At 56.3% G+C, this 16039-nt stretch overlaps 1 protein-coding gene across 1 annotated transcript in view; it reads right to left on the bottom strand.

The window, feature by feature from the left end:
* COL27A1 (collagen type XXVII alpha 1 chain) overlaps nt 1–16039 on the bottom strand; it is a 135258-nt gene that overhangs the window by 58179 nt on the left and 61040 nt on the right. The window contains exons 15-22 of the mRNA XM_021691749.2: nt 11028–11081; nt 10241–10285; nt 7179–7232; nt 5919–5972; nt 5243–5296; nt 1922–1975; nt 1701–1754; nt 78–122 (exon numbers count right to left, since the gene is read on the bottom strand). Of these exons, the coding sequence (XP_021547424.1) occupies nt 78–122; nt 1701–1754; nt 1922–1975; nt 5243–5296; nt 5919–5972; nt 7179–7232; nt 10241–10285; nt 11028–11081 (414 nt within the window). The remainder of the gene's footprint in view (nt 1–77; nt 123–1700; nt 1755–1921; nt 1976–5242; nt 5297–5918; nt 5973–7178; nt 7233–10240; nt 10286–11027; nt 11082–16039) is intronic.

Below are 16039 nucleotides of genomic sequence, written 5' to 3'. Positions count from 1 at the left end.
ACCTGGGTGTTGCCTATCTGCACACAGTGGGCTCAGGAATGACAAATGTCACCTCCCCGGGAGCCAGTGACACTCACCTCTAAGCCGGGGGCCCCAGGTGGCCCCATGGGTCCCTCATCTCCCTAGAGTTGGGAGACACAAGAGAGGAAAAAGGATAAATTAATCCAGTGAAGGTGTTGGAGAACTTGACCTGTAAGGAGGGAAAGAGGTGGACCGGGGAGAGCTCTCCTGGACCAAAAGAAATGGTACGCCTGGTCCCCACCCCACCCCCCCGGGGCTTCCACCCAGGCCACACAGGGACTTCAACATGAAGGGGGCTTCCAGTGTCACCTGAATGTGACAGGCCCGGGGTTCGTGGCAGGGCTGGGCAGAAAGTCAAACCTCATCATACGCTGTGGGTACAGAGCCTCGACTGCAGCTCAGAGATACGAGCTCTATTCTGAGCTCCACCACTGATTCAGTGGCAGAGCTTAACCGCCCTGTGCCTCAGTGTCCCCATCTGTAAAATGGTGCCGAACGGAGAGGACCATCCTAAAGTATGACGACTAGCCTAAGTGGAGCTCCTAAAGGACAGTGATGAGGCCCCATCCCCTACTCTGTCACAAACATCATTCAGGATGGGTGTGCAGGTGGGGCCAAGGGGCATGAGAGAGGGAGGAGACGGAGTAGTGAACGAATGCAGGGGTGGATGAATGAATCAATGGGGACGTGAGCAAGTGGCAGGCTCTCGGGTGGTAATGTGGGTGTAGACAGAGGCACGTGGCTGGCGCCATCCCTCCCTCCTCGCCCCTCCCTTCCCACTCTGGGTCCTCCCGCAGGCCAGGGCAGCCTCCAAACTGGCCCCTCTGGCATGCCAGGCCTAACCCAGAGGCCCTCTCTGGGGCTAGCCCCCAACCCAGCTTCCAGGAAAGCAGCCCCACGTGGCCGCTCGCAGAGCCAGCACTGGGCCCCCGCCAGACCCAGAACCAGCCTGCAAAGAGATCCATGTCAGCTGGATGCCTGCCTGTGGTTGTGGTGAGTCCGGGCCTCCTGTGCCCTCAGCCGGGGCTGTCTGTGTGTCACGGGGGCCTTGGGGCCTGAGCCTGAGGGGGTGGTGGGGGGCCTCAGGCATAGGCAAAATCCAGGGCGAGCCCATGGGGTGCTCAACAGGCCCTCCCACAGAGAACTTCTCAATCCCCTTCAGCGTGAATGAGGAAATAAGCAAATCTCCACTCTGCCACTTATTGGCTCTGCAAGTCATGTCTTTCTCTGGGATGCCCCCCGGGCAGCTCCCAGGAGCACAGACTTAGTAGCGTAGGGTCTTTGTCATGGGCTTTGGGCTCAAGCAGACATTTGAATCCACTAACCAGGGGACCCAACACAGTGTCTTCACCCCGAGTCTCAGGGCCTCACCTTCTACTCTCCCACACCCACACCCCGGGAAACCGTGCTATGGGCAGGGGCAGCGGCAGTGGCCTCCAGAGAGAAAAGCCCTGGGCGATGGGGACGCAGCAAAGGCAGAAAGTCACCTGCCAGCCAGGCCAGGCCAGAGGATGAGGTAGGGCCATAAAGGATGAGCGGGAGGGTGAGCCTGGGGCAGCCCGGGGGTGTCGTCTGGGCTGAAGGGCCCTGGGCCGAGGCCTCTAGGGCCCCAGATGGAGCAGGCGGGGCTGCAGGGGACAGGCAGGGGACAGGTAGGGGACAGGGCCAGACGGTCTCACCTCGGGCCCCAGCTGCCCACGGGGTCCCGGCAGGCCTCGAGCTCCAGGCTTACCCTGGTGAGAAGGGAACAGAAAGAGGTCTCAGAGGCGGCACCTCCACGTCCATCAGAGGCTGGCAAGACCCCCAACAGCTCCAAGCCAGGCAGCCAGCCCCAGAGGCCTGTGGTTTCCTCCCACAGAGCAGGGAGCTTTGACTGCAGCGACCCTGGGCAGGGACTCACCTTCGTGCCTTCTGGGCCGTTGTCCCCAGGGGGGCCAATGTCTCCGGGGAATCCCTGAGGGAAAGCAGAGAGCAGGGTTACCCATGGGTGAAGGGAAATGCTAAGAGTGTCGGTCTTGGAGGGAGACCTACCCAGGTTTCCGTCCCTTCCTGCGTGGGATGGGACCCCGGGCAGGTCCGTTAACCACCTGGACCCTGCAGTCCTCTGTTCTAGAACAGGGATCTTGGTAACAGCCCGTACATCTCGGAGAGTTGCTGAGAACATTAAATGAGATAATGCAAGAGAATACTTAACACTGCAACAAGCGCACGATACACACAAGGTTGTGTAACCCAGAATTTCCCACGTCCTGGGCCTGTGGCTGCCGGAGCCCCAAAGCCAGCCCTCCTCTGCTCCAAGAAATGGCAGCCTCTGATTGCAGTGATCCTGCAGATATGAAGATGTGCCGGGTTTGCTACAACTTTGAAGGGCTTGCGGGCACCTGGGTGGCTCAGTTGGTTAGGTCACTGCCTTCGGCTCAGGTTGTGATCCTGGGGTCCTGGGATCGAGTCCTGCATCAGGCTCCCCCTGCGCAGCAGGGAGCCTGCTTCTTCCTCTCCCTCTTCCTGCCACTCCCCCTGCTTGTGCTCTCCCTCTCTCTGTCAAATAAATAAATGAAATCTTAAAAAAAAAAAAAAATGAAGGGCTTGCAAAATGCTGGTCTAATTAAGCTCAGCTCCTCTCCAAAGCTGAAATGGTCCCTGCGTCCTGACTGGGTGTGTTGGACTCTGCCCCACAACACCAAGGAGGGCTCATTGCTCCCAGATCAAGCCTGTTCCCGATGGCTGGCCGTGCAGTGGAGGCTTCTTCCTGACATGGAACAGAACCCCCTCCCTTTCCCCTTGACAACCTCGTACTGCCCCGTACGACTGCACAAAGCACAGGGGGTGGGAGTCCTTTCCACAGTAGTCTTTGCACAATTTGGAGACCAGTTTTCCCCTCCCCAGAGGCCTGCCCTTTGCTGTCCCTTGAATGGCTTCTACTCTGAGGCCCAGGGCCCCTCAGTCTTGCCACCTCCAGTCGGTCAGCTTCCATTGTTGGCAATCACTAGGATGCTGGTGCTTCTCTGGGTGTGAACAGACCAGCAGAGGCCAGCACGGGAACACCCCCTTCCTTGTTGTAGGTGTAACACCTCTGTTAATTCATCCTAGCACCGCAGTCACTTTTAGGGCAGCCCCACTACTCCCTTAGTTTCCTGACAACTAGAAACCAAAATCTTCACATATGAATCCCTGAGACCAAAATGCCTCCTCCCACGTCCCTTCCGTAAGTGGCTTTTTTCCTTCCTCTCTGATCTTTTGGTGACTCCCATTAAATTCCAGCTCAAACATCCTCTGACCCTTCTTACTAGCAAAGGCAAGAATGGGTCTGAATTTTGAGCTAACACAGAAAGCCAAAGCTACCGCATCTTTTTCTTCAAATCAAGAGGCTCAAAGTCCTATTTTGCGACTGATGCACTGTGTGACCCCGGGGGGGTCACACAGTGCATTGGTTCCTGACCCCAGGTTCCTGAGCATCTCTGGGCCTTGGCTTGCTCATCTGCAAAATGGTGACCACAACATCACTTTACAGGGCTGTTCTGAGGCTTGAAGGGAATAATGCAAGCGAAGTGCTTAGTTCAGCACCTGGCACCTGGTAAGTGCTCAGTAAAAATCTACATCCAAAAGGATGCAGAGCAAGAGCCACACGGCCCCGCCCCTCACACTGGGCATGTTCTCAGAAGGCGCAGAGACCCAGGAAGGTGCTGACGTGCTCTTCAGCTTCTGTCTTCAGCTGAGCAGAACCATCTTCTGGACACGGAGTTAGCCAATCCAAACAGAACACAAAGGTGGAGAGGCAGACCCCAGATCTGTCCAGGGACCCAGGAGAGAACTTATTAGCTACAAGCAGCAGTGACCCTGAGGAAGTCACTTCACTGCTCTGTGACTCAGTTTCCTTATCTGTAACATGGTGGCCGTACTTCCTCCCTCCCATGGTTCTGGCTGCGTTTCAACATGGTCTCATCCCCGGGCCACTGACCCGAGGTGGTGCCTAATAAATGGGAGGCAGCATGGGTCCCACCCTCAGTGGCCAGACTGCTGGGAAACCTGGACTGTTAGAAAAGTCTTCCGCGGGCGCCTGGGTGGCTCAGTCGTTAAGCGTCTGCCTTCGGCTCAGGTCATGATCCCAGGGTCCTGGGATCGAGTCCCACATCGGGCTCCCTGCTCTGCCGGAAGCCTGCTTCTCCCTCTCCCACTCCCCCTGCTTGTGTTCCTGCTCTCGCTATGTCTCTCTCTGTCAAAAAAACAAAATAAAATAAAAAAAAAAAAAAAAAAAAAGAAAAGTCTTCCGCAGTGGCCAGGGAAAGGAATCGAGGCCATGGCAGAGAGGCCAACTCCATTCGTCTAAAGATAGGACTGTGTCACGGCCAAAGTCAACACAGTGGGAAGTCAGAACTTGGAGCTTGCAGGAAACGATCCCTCATCTATCTGGGTGATACCAGGAGTAATCTTTGGAAGGGTGTGGAGAACCCGGCAGAGTGAGACTTTTGTCTCTGAGACCTTGTGGAAGATGGGGAGGTGTGTGTACACAACGGGGACTGGCTGGGGTTGGCCTAGACCCCCAGAGAGCCTGGGTGCTGAGGATCCTGGGCAGATGGCAGGACCACCCCATTCTCCAGAGATGGTCCCCATTGTGGGGGTGGGGGAAGGGAAGAGCTCAACCGGCCGCATCACGCCATTGTATCTATGTGAAGTGTGAATGCTAACCGAGAGGCATAGACCTGTGCTAACTCTCACGTGCATCGGAACCTCTCAGGCAAGTTACGCTAAGTGCTAAATCATCCTTCATGATTTCTCATTCTCCATTCAAACACCAGAATTTTCATGTTTGTCTCTTGGTCCTCATTCCTGGGAACCCCGAGCCCTGAACTTTTTCCAGGGGGAGTTGGGTGTTTGGAAAATTTCCAGGGCTCAGGCTAGAGAAACAGGAGCTCCTGTCAAGGGTGCAGGCCCGAGTTCAGAGGGCTTTCCTGATGTTTTTTCTGGAAACTATAAAGGTGACCCCAAAGCTAGGGAGGGTCTCCAAAGCCAGCTTCTGTCCCACTGTCATTGAAAGCCACCAGGGGCACAGAGGCAGAAAATGAAAGATCTCTGATCTTGGAATTTTTATTTTCAGCCCCATCTCTCGTTTGCTGCATGGCCTCAGGTAAGTACCCCCTTCCCCCAGTCTCTGGATCTCGGTTTCCCAAGGATAACACCCAGTCCCAATTATAGCCGGACGCAGAAATATGGCCTCACATACCTCAGGTCCGGGAGGCCCAGGAAACCCAAGGGATCCCTTGTCTCCAACTTTGCCCTGGGGAAGAGAAGAGATGGCAGGGGAGGCAGGGGTAAGTGAGGGCCCACCTTCCACCATCCTTTGTATTAGCCCCCTGGCTGTGGATGGCTGAAAAAACTCAGGAGCATATGCATGAGATCTCCCTAGATAACCAGGAGCTACTGTTCAAACCCTGCCTCCTATATTTACAGCCATGGGATCCTTGGGCAAGACACTTCATCTTGTAGTAGCTCAGTTTCTCCATCTGTAAGATGGGAGGGATAATAATACTCTAGCCCTTGGGGTGGTTGGCAGCCTTCAAAGAAGTATGGTATGGCAAGGATCCGATACATAATCACACTCAAGAAATACACGTTATTAATGCTACTGCTATTTTCAAGGCTTTGGGAGCCCCAGATTCTGATTCTCCCCAGAACTCTGACAGTGACCGATCCCCGTCTCTGACACTGGGTGAGTTCCTGCCCCTCTGGGCCTCAGGGTCCTCCTCTGTAAAACGGGTGAATCTCATTCCTGTCCAGCTCTGCTTGGCAACCAGGGCGGCTGCAGGAGGAAATGCAGTCCAGGATGTGACCGTGTCCCTGGCCACATTTCATGACTGGAGAGTGTGAGGTTTGGGGGTGTCCGAGCCAAAGGTACTTACCAGAGGCCCCGGCTTCCCCCGTGCACCTGGGAACCCTGGCAATCCCTGGCTCCCCTGGAAAAGACCAAGAGCAGGCTGGGGTTAGTAAGGAACAGAAATGGCCAGGTGAACAGCTGCTCAGTCACCCTTGCCCACCTGCAGCTAGAGAACATCCACCTTTGGGGGAGATGAGCTCCCCGCTCACTTTCCCTGCCTGCAAGCTCCAGTGGGGCACCCCTGTGGGCGGGGCTCCGGGATGCAAAGGTGACACAGCAGGCCCTGTCCTCAGCAAGTCGTCCTGGAACCTGGGACCCCGGGGGGCTCCAAGCGAGCACTGCAGTGCCCTTTACGCCTGAGGAACTCTAGAGACGGGGCCCAGCCGGGGAAGCAGCCAGGCCTGCGTGGCTTGCACTCCGGAGACACCGAGGCTGGGTCAGGACAGGCCAGCCAGGAGGGAGGGAAGAGGAAGAGGGAGAGCGGGCCAACATCTGGACCTTGTCGACTGGCTGGGCGAGGTCCAGATGTGGCCACATGGTGCCGGACACCGGCAAAGAGGAGCCGGCCTCGGCAAGCTGCCTCGGTTCATCCACCAGTCAGTAAGGCCGGTTACTCACTCACTTACTCAAACATGTCCTAAATGTTCACTGTTCTGTGCAGGACTCTGAGCTGAGCTCTGCCAGGGCAGTCTGGGGCAATATCCTTAGGGAGCTGGCTGTCTGGCACAGGGCTGAGCCCAAGTCGCCCTCAACCAGGTGCAGCCACAGATGAGACGGGCGGACAGGCTGCTCAGGGCATGCGGAGAGGGAAGTGGCCACTGTCCAAGCAGGTGGAGGAAATGGCCTCTGAGCAGAGTTCTGAAGAATGGGGCCGTGCAGAGGCTGAGGGCACGGTGTGCCTGGCAAGGCAGCAGTGTGTGGGGCAGAGGGCACTTCGGTGGAGTTCGGGGCTGTAAGGGCGAGGGGCAGGAATGGGTCCAAGGGGCTCGCTCACTGGGACCCTGGGTGCTGGGGCGAGTAGGGAGCCAAGGATGGTTTGCGAGCACAGAGCAGAGCTTTGCGGCAGTGAGGAAGACAGACTGGGAGAGAAGGGGCGGGGGGCCTGACAATAAGTCAGGAGGCTGTTGTCAAGGCCAGGGAAGAGATGGTGATGGGGGCCTGAGGCTGGAGAAGATAGGGTTATGTGAAAGGAAGCTATCTTGCAGGGGGGTCCTGGACCATGAGGGAGCCTGAGAAGGAAGCTGGGACCAGAGAAGAGGGGGTGGGTAGAATCCGCTGCAATTACCTTGTCTCCTTGGAATCCAGTATCTCCTGACACACCTGGAACCCCTTGTTCACCCTAAATGCACACCAGCAAAGAACGTTACAATGGAGATCACGGTGGGTTCTGGAAGCCTCCCCACTTCCAGACCCACCAGCAAGGTACAGCTTGGCTGAGGCTGTTTCCAGAGTGGATCTGACCAGCAGCAGCCTTGTGAGAGTAAAGGGCAGGCCCCCCGGGGAAGCTTGGCTGGGGAAGGCAGGCCCTGGGGGGCAAGGAGCCAGCCTCGCTGCACACCAGCCTGGGGCTGCTCAGGTGGCTGAAAACACCACTAACAAAGCCAAACTGCCTGGCCTTTCCTGAACAACTGACACTTGGCAGATCAAAGGAACTGCTTCTTGATCCTTCAACGTCTTCATCATCAGCTTCATGTCACACAGGGGCAGGTACTGTACAGTGCCTCCCCGTCCCCCCCACCCCATCACGGAGGGTTCTGAGGGTTCTGAGCGTTCGCATCTGTTGCTTGGCATTTTTCACCACCGGGCTGGGAGCTGTCACTCTTCCTCCTGTGGGAGTCTCTATGCCAGCCATCAGCGTGGGGCCACTTTTAATTAGCTGCCTGTAATCAGCTATAGCATGAGAAACCAGCTAGCCTGGCTGGCTAAGACTATGTGTAAACAGCGAGTAAACGGGTCTCGAGTTAGTTCTGAGTGTTTCCTTCCTAGGGTGACATGGATTCCGGCCTTCAGGGGTCTCTTCTGGTCCCTCCCTATTTTCCGCCACATCCTGGTAAACAAGCTATCGGAGAACCACACGGGAAGACGGTTCTTCTTACAGCCGGAGTCCCATCATGCAGCCCTCATCATCTCCAGCTTGCCATGTTGGATGTTCCCAATGGCACCCCAGCCCCAGCACTCCAAAAACACTCACAGCCCTGAGAGCAATAGGAAGGATGGGGAGGAAACTGGGAAGAATGGAGACTCTTAGAGAGCCCACATCATGCAGCTAAGGCCATGAGCCCGCAAAAAAAAAAAAAATTTGGTAAAACAAAAGCCAAAATTAAAATAGATAAATAAATAAATAGCTTTAAAAAAAAAACTTACTTTGGTTTTTCCAATCTGGAAAACCCTGTATAATATTCCAGAGGTTTGGGAGCCAAGAAAGTTTTGGGTTTTTTTTTTTTTTTTCGGTGTGTGTGTGTGTGTGTGTGTGTGTGTGTGTGTGTTTAATGTCTAAAGGAGGAACAGAGGGAATTAAAAAAAAAAAAAAGTTTAAAAAGACACCTAAGAAATCAGGACAATGGATTTGGGCTGGAGCAGGAGAGTCGGTTCCAGAAGGCTCCTCCATGCAGGAAGACGGAGCCAAGTGGTTGTAAGTGGGACCGCGGCCAGGCCGGGTCATGGAAAATCTGGGATTCGAGGCAGGACGGCCAGGGAACATGAAGGGATGGCTCCGTCATCCCAGGGGAGGGCCGGGGGGGTGGGGGCCCTGTCAGCAATGTTAAGACCCCTCCCCAGCCAAAAGGGCAGAAAAGAAAGTCCTTTCTCTTTTCTTCTTTTTTTTCAACCCCAAAGACTTATTTGATTTTCTTGAAAACTATGGGCAGGAAAACAATTTCCTCCACTTCTTTCTTTTTTTTTTTTTTCCAGAGCTTTCACATCTCGAAATGAGCCAGGCACCAGCAGTCAGCAAGCCAGCCGAGTTCCATGTAACACACGTTTATTTCCATGTTCCTGAAGGGCCAGTGAGCGGGAGGCCAGCTCTGCAGAGGGGCCTATAAAAAGCTTAATTCAATGCCTACACCCCCCGCACCCCCTCTTCCTTTCTCCCTTGTCCATGACTTCAACATTTCCAGAGCGCTGATGTCTCAAACCCCAGAGCAAACAGGTAGCTGTGGGGGAGACTCAAGGGGAGGGCCACAGAGGAGGGGGCTTAGAAGTCAGCGGGGCAGGGCCAGAGGTGGAGCGAGGGAGCCCCAGGGGGGGGGCTGCAGCTGGAGGCCCAGTGGCAGGGGGGGCGGGAACAGTGAGGAGGCAGTAGAGGTGGAAACAGATGGAGAAAGCACGGCACCCCTGGCTACCCATTGCAGCCCCCCACCTCTCCTTTTCTAAGAGCCCGAGGGCTGAGTTTCCTTTGATGCATCTCTTTGAACTCTTTGGGGCTGCCTCCCCAGCCGGGAAATGGAAGCACTGGAGGAGGTGACCTCCCAGGGCCTCATCAGCTCTGCCCTTCTGCCCTAGCTCTGCTTCGTGGTTGAGGTCCCTGGAGGCCCGAGCCCTCCCACACCCCCTTTGGGGTGCCTGGTTCGGGTGAGAGGCTAAGAGGGGAGGGCAGGAAGATAGCTACAGGACAGGGCCCAGGGAGTGCCGCCCCAGCCCTTCACGTCTCCGTCCCTCAGCTACCGCGTGACGGGGCCAGGTGCTGCCCTGCCGAGCCCCGGGGTCCCACCGACCCCTGTCCAACTGTGGGCTGGCACAGGGTGGGTTCAGCAGCAGGACTGTGGGGAGGACACGTGGCGTGGGCGGCCTCCCCATGGCAACTGGGAGGAAAGCGGGTCAGGGGCTCAGAGGCCTGTTCCCGCTTTTCTGTTGCACAGTCAGACCACGTGCTCTCTGGGGGTGGGTTCCCAGTTCTTACTGCGGTGGCTTATGTGGATTCATTTCCTCCTGTGGCTGGGAGAGGTCTCCGGCCCCCACACCATACCTGCCCGCCACGGGGCCTGTCATCTCAGCAACGCGCCCCCCTCCACGCCTCCCCACCGCTGGCTTCGGCCTCCGAGTCTAGACGCTGGCCTCAGCTTTGCTCTCCGAATTCAGAGACCAGCCTTGCCTTACCCCCCACCTTTGACTCAACAGCCCCCCATGCTCATCTTCCAAGGTCTGCATGCCCCAGACCTCCTGCCTGAGCTCCACCTCGGTTACAAGGAAGAAGCCAGGGAACACAGATTTAGGGGGGCCAGAGGGGAGGCAGGAGGCGTGCAGGTGGGGTGGACCTGGAGAGAAAGCAGCAGCAGCGTTGAGGCGGGGGTGAGGGGGTTGGTTCGCATGCAGATAAAACACAATGCAACAAGGGAGTATTCAGATCACCTTATCACCTTTCAGTCCGGGCTCCCCCATGTTCCCCATCAGTCCCTGCAAGACAAAGCCCAGATCCTGCTGTGAGGGGGGGGGTCTCAAAGCCACGGAAGGCAAGTGCTCCGCCTGACACCCACTGGCTTGCTGTGCCCACCCGGGGCTTGATGCCCCACCCAGCGATCAGTTTTCTCACCCGTGAAAGGGGGCAATGACCCCCAGCTCGGAGGGCCATGATGTGGACTAAAGGAGCACGAGAAGGGACAGCTGACTCCTGAGCCATGGCACTCCGAACAAATCCAGGGGAGAAGGCTGCTCATGGGGACAGATGGGTTCCACGAGCATTGCCCCCTGCACGTTGGCCACATGGGGTCGTCCCTGGAATGAGGTCCTAGCAGTTCTGGCCCATCTTTTTCCTGCATGCCCATCCCACCCAGGGACATACGAAGTTCACTGGTTTGCCACTATAGTTTCTGTGCCCCTGGTGATGCCCTCCCCTCTCCCCCATTGGCCTTTCAGTGCCCTGACGTCTGGAACCACATGAGACTCATGCTCAGCTCAAGGACTGCTGTCCAAGAGACATTTCAGCCATAACTGACATACAGAAGCTGACTGGCTCTCAGGCCCGGGAAGAACTGAGCTGCTGAGCTGCCAGCTCCCATCCCAGCACCCCTCGGAGCCCCCGTCCTCCCCTCCCCCCACACTGTGTCCAGGCACACTTCCCTCTGGGCTGCCATGGGTCAAGGTGGGGGGTGGTGGCTGGAAGGGACGAGACCCGGATTCAGGGATGGCTCTTGTTTACCTTCACGCCCTTGGGTCCTGGATAGCCAATCAGACCCAGTGCTCCCATGTCGCCCTGGCAAGAGAAAGAGAAGAGAACATTGTGAGAGGTGGCTCCCAGGAGTCTGGCCTAGGAGGGATGATCCCCAACGTCTCCTAGCCTGGGCTTCTGAAGACACAACCCCACTGGCTCTGTCAGACCACCTGGTCTCATCTCTCCTCTGCTGCTTGCTTATCATGTGATTTGGGGTGGCTAACCTCTCCGTGCCTCAGTTTCCCCATCTAAAACAGGGATCAGTACTACGAGCCTCCTAGAGTTGTTTCAGGGAGAGCTGACTACGCTGACTTACGCATACAAAGTAGTGGGCACGGTCTGGAGGCATCTGGGGTTGTCCCAGCCGAAGGGGCTCTACCAGCATCTAGTGGGTGAAGGCCCCACAACACCCAACGATCTGGCCCATAGTGCTGAGGTGAGGAGCCTGGTTGAGAATGAGGTTGAGAATGAGGCGGTGGCTGGATCCTCTCTGCACAAGCCCACCCTCCTCCCCTCACGGGTCCTCAGCTCCAGCCCGTCCCTACCACTACTGCCTCCAGCCGCAGCCGTAACGGTAAGCCCACGCCCAGAAATAGGGAGCCCCTGAAAATGCTCTCTTCTCCCCCCTTTCCATCTGCTGTGACTCGTCAGAGTGTCTGGCTGCTGTGTGTGCTCAAACAATGTGCTTGACCTCTCTGGGCCTCAGTTTCCCCCTTCCCTGCGTCAGGCTCCGTGGGGGTCCCTGGCAAGTGCGCGGATGCACGGGAGGAAGGCTAGGTGCCCCAGGCTTCCTGTGGGAACTGCCCCGAGAGGTCTCCATCGCATTCCTGCCCGACTTCCGCAGAAGGGCCGACGGGCCCGAGGAGAGAGACAGAGAGAAGGTGCGAGTTCACAGATGGTGGCGTGGTCTGCTGAGACACTGTCGGGTCCCACCCCACCCCCCCGGCCCCTGCAATGGCTCAGATCAGCTGACACAGAGGCCGGCCACCGTCCGGCCACGGCCCTGCCAGGGACGGGCTGTGGGACCTTGAGAAAAACCCTTGCCCTGTGGACCTCAGGATCCCCACCTGATTAGGTCAAACCAAACCTTCTAGCTGAACCTCTGCCAAGAAATGGTGCTTTCAGCTCCATCAAGTTATCTTCTCCTGAAGGAAGTAAGGTCACAGCGGGTGCCAAGACTAACACAAACAGCACTGTCTGCCAGGCATGGAGCTCAGCACCTTACCTGCCTCGACCCGAGGACTCCTCACAACAGCCCTTGGAGATTCACCCTCCTACCATCCCCATTTTACAGACGGGGAAACTGAGGCTCCATAGGGCTAGGACTGGATGGAGCTGGGATTCACACCAGGCAGTCCGTCTCCAGAGCTTCCAGGCAATTCTGAAGTCGTCTTGGGAGAGGAGGGAGAGAGGGGAGTGAAAAGGCCAGGATCACTGGCCAGGAGAGGCTGGGGTCCGAGGAAAAGCCAGCCCTTCATAGAAGTGTACCTCCCTAGGCCTTGCTGGTTGCTGCTTCTCTCCCTCTCTTTTCCTGGATGAAGGGAGCCAGGGGTGGCCTGCCCAGAGTTCCCCATGATCCACAAATAAACAGACGAGGCTCTCCTGGCACAGTTGGCTCCAGCTGGGGCCCGGGCTGTGGGCAGGGGATCAGTCAGCAGCTCTGGGAACACAGGCTCCTTCCCGCTGCAGGCCTGAGGGTGGCTTGTGTGGGGACTGCATTCAATACGGGCCTGACTGACACCTGGGGCCCTGGGGAGCCACAGCAACACCACACTCGCCGCCCCTGCAGGCCCTTCCAAGAAGGCCTGTGTGTGGTGGGGGGCAGGGACTTGCATGGGTATCCAACGCCAAGGGGAAAGGAATCCGTGGAAAAGGGACTCTGGCTGCAGGGCACATGGGGAGAAGGCGGCGGCTTGCTTAGGGCAGGCCTTTTCCTTGTTGGCAGGGCCGCAACGCTGGGCTCTGAAAGCACTCGGGGGAGGAACAGAGAAAATTCCAGGCCGCCTTCCCCCCAGTACAGCCCGCAGAGGCCCAGTCGGCTCTGCACTAGACACCCTTGTGGGCAGCCTGACCGAGCGACACACAGCATGTCATGTCCTCACAAGAAAGAACAATGAGTAATGCCCTGAATTTGGATCCTGTTCCCACTTTTTTTTTTTTAAGATTTTTTATTTATTTATTCATGAGAGAGAGAGAGAGGCAGAGGGAGAAGCAGGCTCCCCGCCGAGCAGGGAGCCCGATGCGGGACTCGATCCCAGGACCCTGGGATCATGACCTGAGCCGAAGGCAGACGCTTAACCATCTGAGCCACCCAGGCGCCCCCTGTTCCCACTTTTGCCTAAGCTCCCAGACACCACTCTACACATCTTGCCTTTCGTCTTGATGACTCTCACCAAAACACAACCAACCACGTCTGCAACCATTTCCAGAACTCCTACTGTGTGCCAGACACCACGCGCGAGACTTCAAGGTCCCGTCAACCGCCGTTAACGGGAGCTTACGCTGGGCTCTGGCTGGAACGTGCTGCTCGGGCCCTCGCCGGCTGTTCACCGTAACCCCATGAGGCCCATCTTACAGAGGAGAAATCGAGGCTTAGAGAGAGGTGAAGTCGCTCACCCAAGACTAAGCAGGTGACATGGGCAGGACCAGAATCCAGGTCTGGCTGGCTGGCAGGGCCTCCCACCACCCCTCACACACGTCTTCCCTTCCTGCCCCGCCGTTCCTCTGCAGCTGTGGCATCCTTGGCCACGGGTTCCCAGACCCAGAATGCTCTACCCTGTGCTCACGTTGTTCACACGCACTCATCCTTCCGCCGAAGCGCCAACATCCCTTCCCTGACCCCACAGGCCAGGCCAGGCCCCTGCGGTCAGGTCTCACAGCCCTTGCTATGCTGGCGACCATTTAATATGGCAGAGGTGCTCGCTCAGAGTGGCTTAACAACTGGGTGAAAAAGAAACCTAATCACGCTCTCATTTACAAGCCCTCCAGGGAGAAATCTCGCCTCGGTGTTCCTAGAACTGCCTTTGAAGGCAATAAGGCCTCTTTCCAGAAACTCTGATAGGGATCAGTGGCTTGGGGAGAGGGACGTGGGGGCTATGGCCGGTCCTGGCTCCTGTGTGGTTTTAATAAGCCCCTGGGGCAGTCCACACTCACATATCTGCTGTCTCCATTCTTCTGTCTCCAGAAGTCACACAGAGCTGAGTGCAGGATGCAGTGGTAAAGTCCATGACCTACGGACACAGGCCCAGGCCCAGCTTTTTGCTGTGTGACCCGGAGCAGGTGTTTCAGCCTCTCTGTGCCTCGGTTCCCCTAAGTGTACCATGGGTAATCCCACTTCCTACCCTCAGAGGCTTGCCATGATCATTAAATACTTTGCACAAGGCCTGGCACACAAGGGCTTGGTTTAAGTGTCAGCTAGTGAGGCTCCTGATCTTGCTTCATCGCAAGGAAACAAAGCCAGATGATCATTTACTGACAGAATATGGGGGACTCGTCCACTATACCCCACATGCTGGGCTTTGGCCAGACCACATATTCTTTGGGTCTCATTAGACCCATGGAGGAGCCAAAATTCCCTCTCTGTCACTCAAAATAAAAAAGACAGAAATCTTCTTTGTTGGGCAGATTCTGGAATCAGGCACTCTTTTCTTGAGGGCCAGCCAAAGGGTTTCAGTTACTCAAACGGGGCTGTTCCGAGGGAGTCCCCCCTCGGAGGCTGCAGGGGGGCCGCCAGCAGCTTATTGGGATCCGGGTCACACAGACCCGGGTTGCAAGTCCTAGCTGGTGACCTCAGGCCCCAGCCTCCCTATCGGGGTGACTGGGCTGAAGCTGCCCCCCTTCAACTATCTCAAGGCTTCCCCAGCCTAGTGCACACCAAGCATACACAAAATAGAAAGACGTTCCATAAATGTTAGTCTGTCTCCTCATGTTCTTCCTCCCGCCTGCAAGGACCTGGGGGTAGGGGGGGCGGTGACAGGGGAAGTTTCAGCTTCAGTCTGCATGCAAATTGCTTCAGCTGACTAGACAGAAGGCATTGAATAAACCTGAATCTCCACTAAAATAATTATCAATATGTGGAATTCCCATTTGCTCAGCTAAAAACCCACATCCTCTGGAAAACCAGAGGTGACTCATAATCCCTCTTCCCCTTTAACTCCTGGTTAGAAAATTCCTTTCCTCTCCAACTCTCTGCGGAGGCCACTATTCTCCCTACCCGCCCTGCCCCCAACCTGGGGCACAGAAGCTGCTGTTTCCAAAAATCCAGGGCAGGAGGGGGTCCTTGGGTGAGAGAAGGCACTCGTTCGGGGAGTGCTGGTGATTTGGCAGGGTCTGGTCTGTGCTTGTGACTACCCCCCCCCACCACCACCACCACCACAGGAGGAAGGGAACATCCCCGTGACAGCAGAGGGAATTTTAAAACAGGGGAAGTGAGGCTGAAAGTGGCAGAGAAAGACACAGAGCAAGAGGGAACCCTGAGGAGGCATAGATCAGCGATTTGGAAAGGGACATCATGAGGGGGTGCACAGTCTGAGGAACGCAGGAACACCCCAGCTCAGGCCCTTCAGAAGCGGGCAGCGGGAGGCGGGTCCTGGACTAAGAGTTGGAGGACATGCCTTTCGGTCCTGCCTCCATCTTCTCCTGCCTTATGGGTGATCTTGACCAGGGGCCTCAGTTTTCCCATCTGCCAAATGGGATTCTCTTAAGAGCTCCTTTGACTAGGGCTGCCAGATTGAGCAAATGAAAATACAGTCTGCCCAGCTACATTCAAATGTCAGATAAACACCGAATGATATTTTAGTATAAATGTGTTCTAAATATTGCATCTGAAATTCAAATTTTACTGGGCATGCTGTATTTTATCTGGCAACCCTCACTGAGGAAAGCAAAGGGGAGCATAGGTGGGAAAGAGCTTTGTAAAGAGTCAGGAGGGCCAAGGGCATTGTCTGAGTCTCCAGAGCCTGCATTCATTCGGCCAAATGATATTCTTGTTCCTCTCAGGA

This window comes from Neomonachus schauinslandi, chromosome 13 (assembly GCF_002201575.2).
Source record: "Neomonachus schauinslandi chromosome 13, ASM220157v2, whole genome shotgun sequence".
NCBI lineage: Eukaryota > Metazoa > Chordata > Mammalia > Carnivora > Phocidae > Neomonachus > Neomonachus schauinslandi.
Note: the sequence above shows the minus strand (reverse complement) of the source record. Positions and strands in the feature narration are given on the sequence as shown.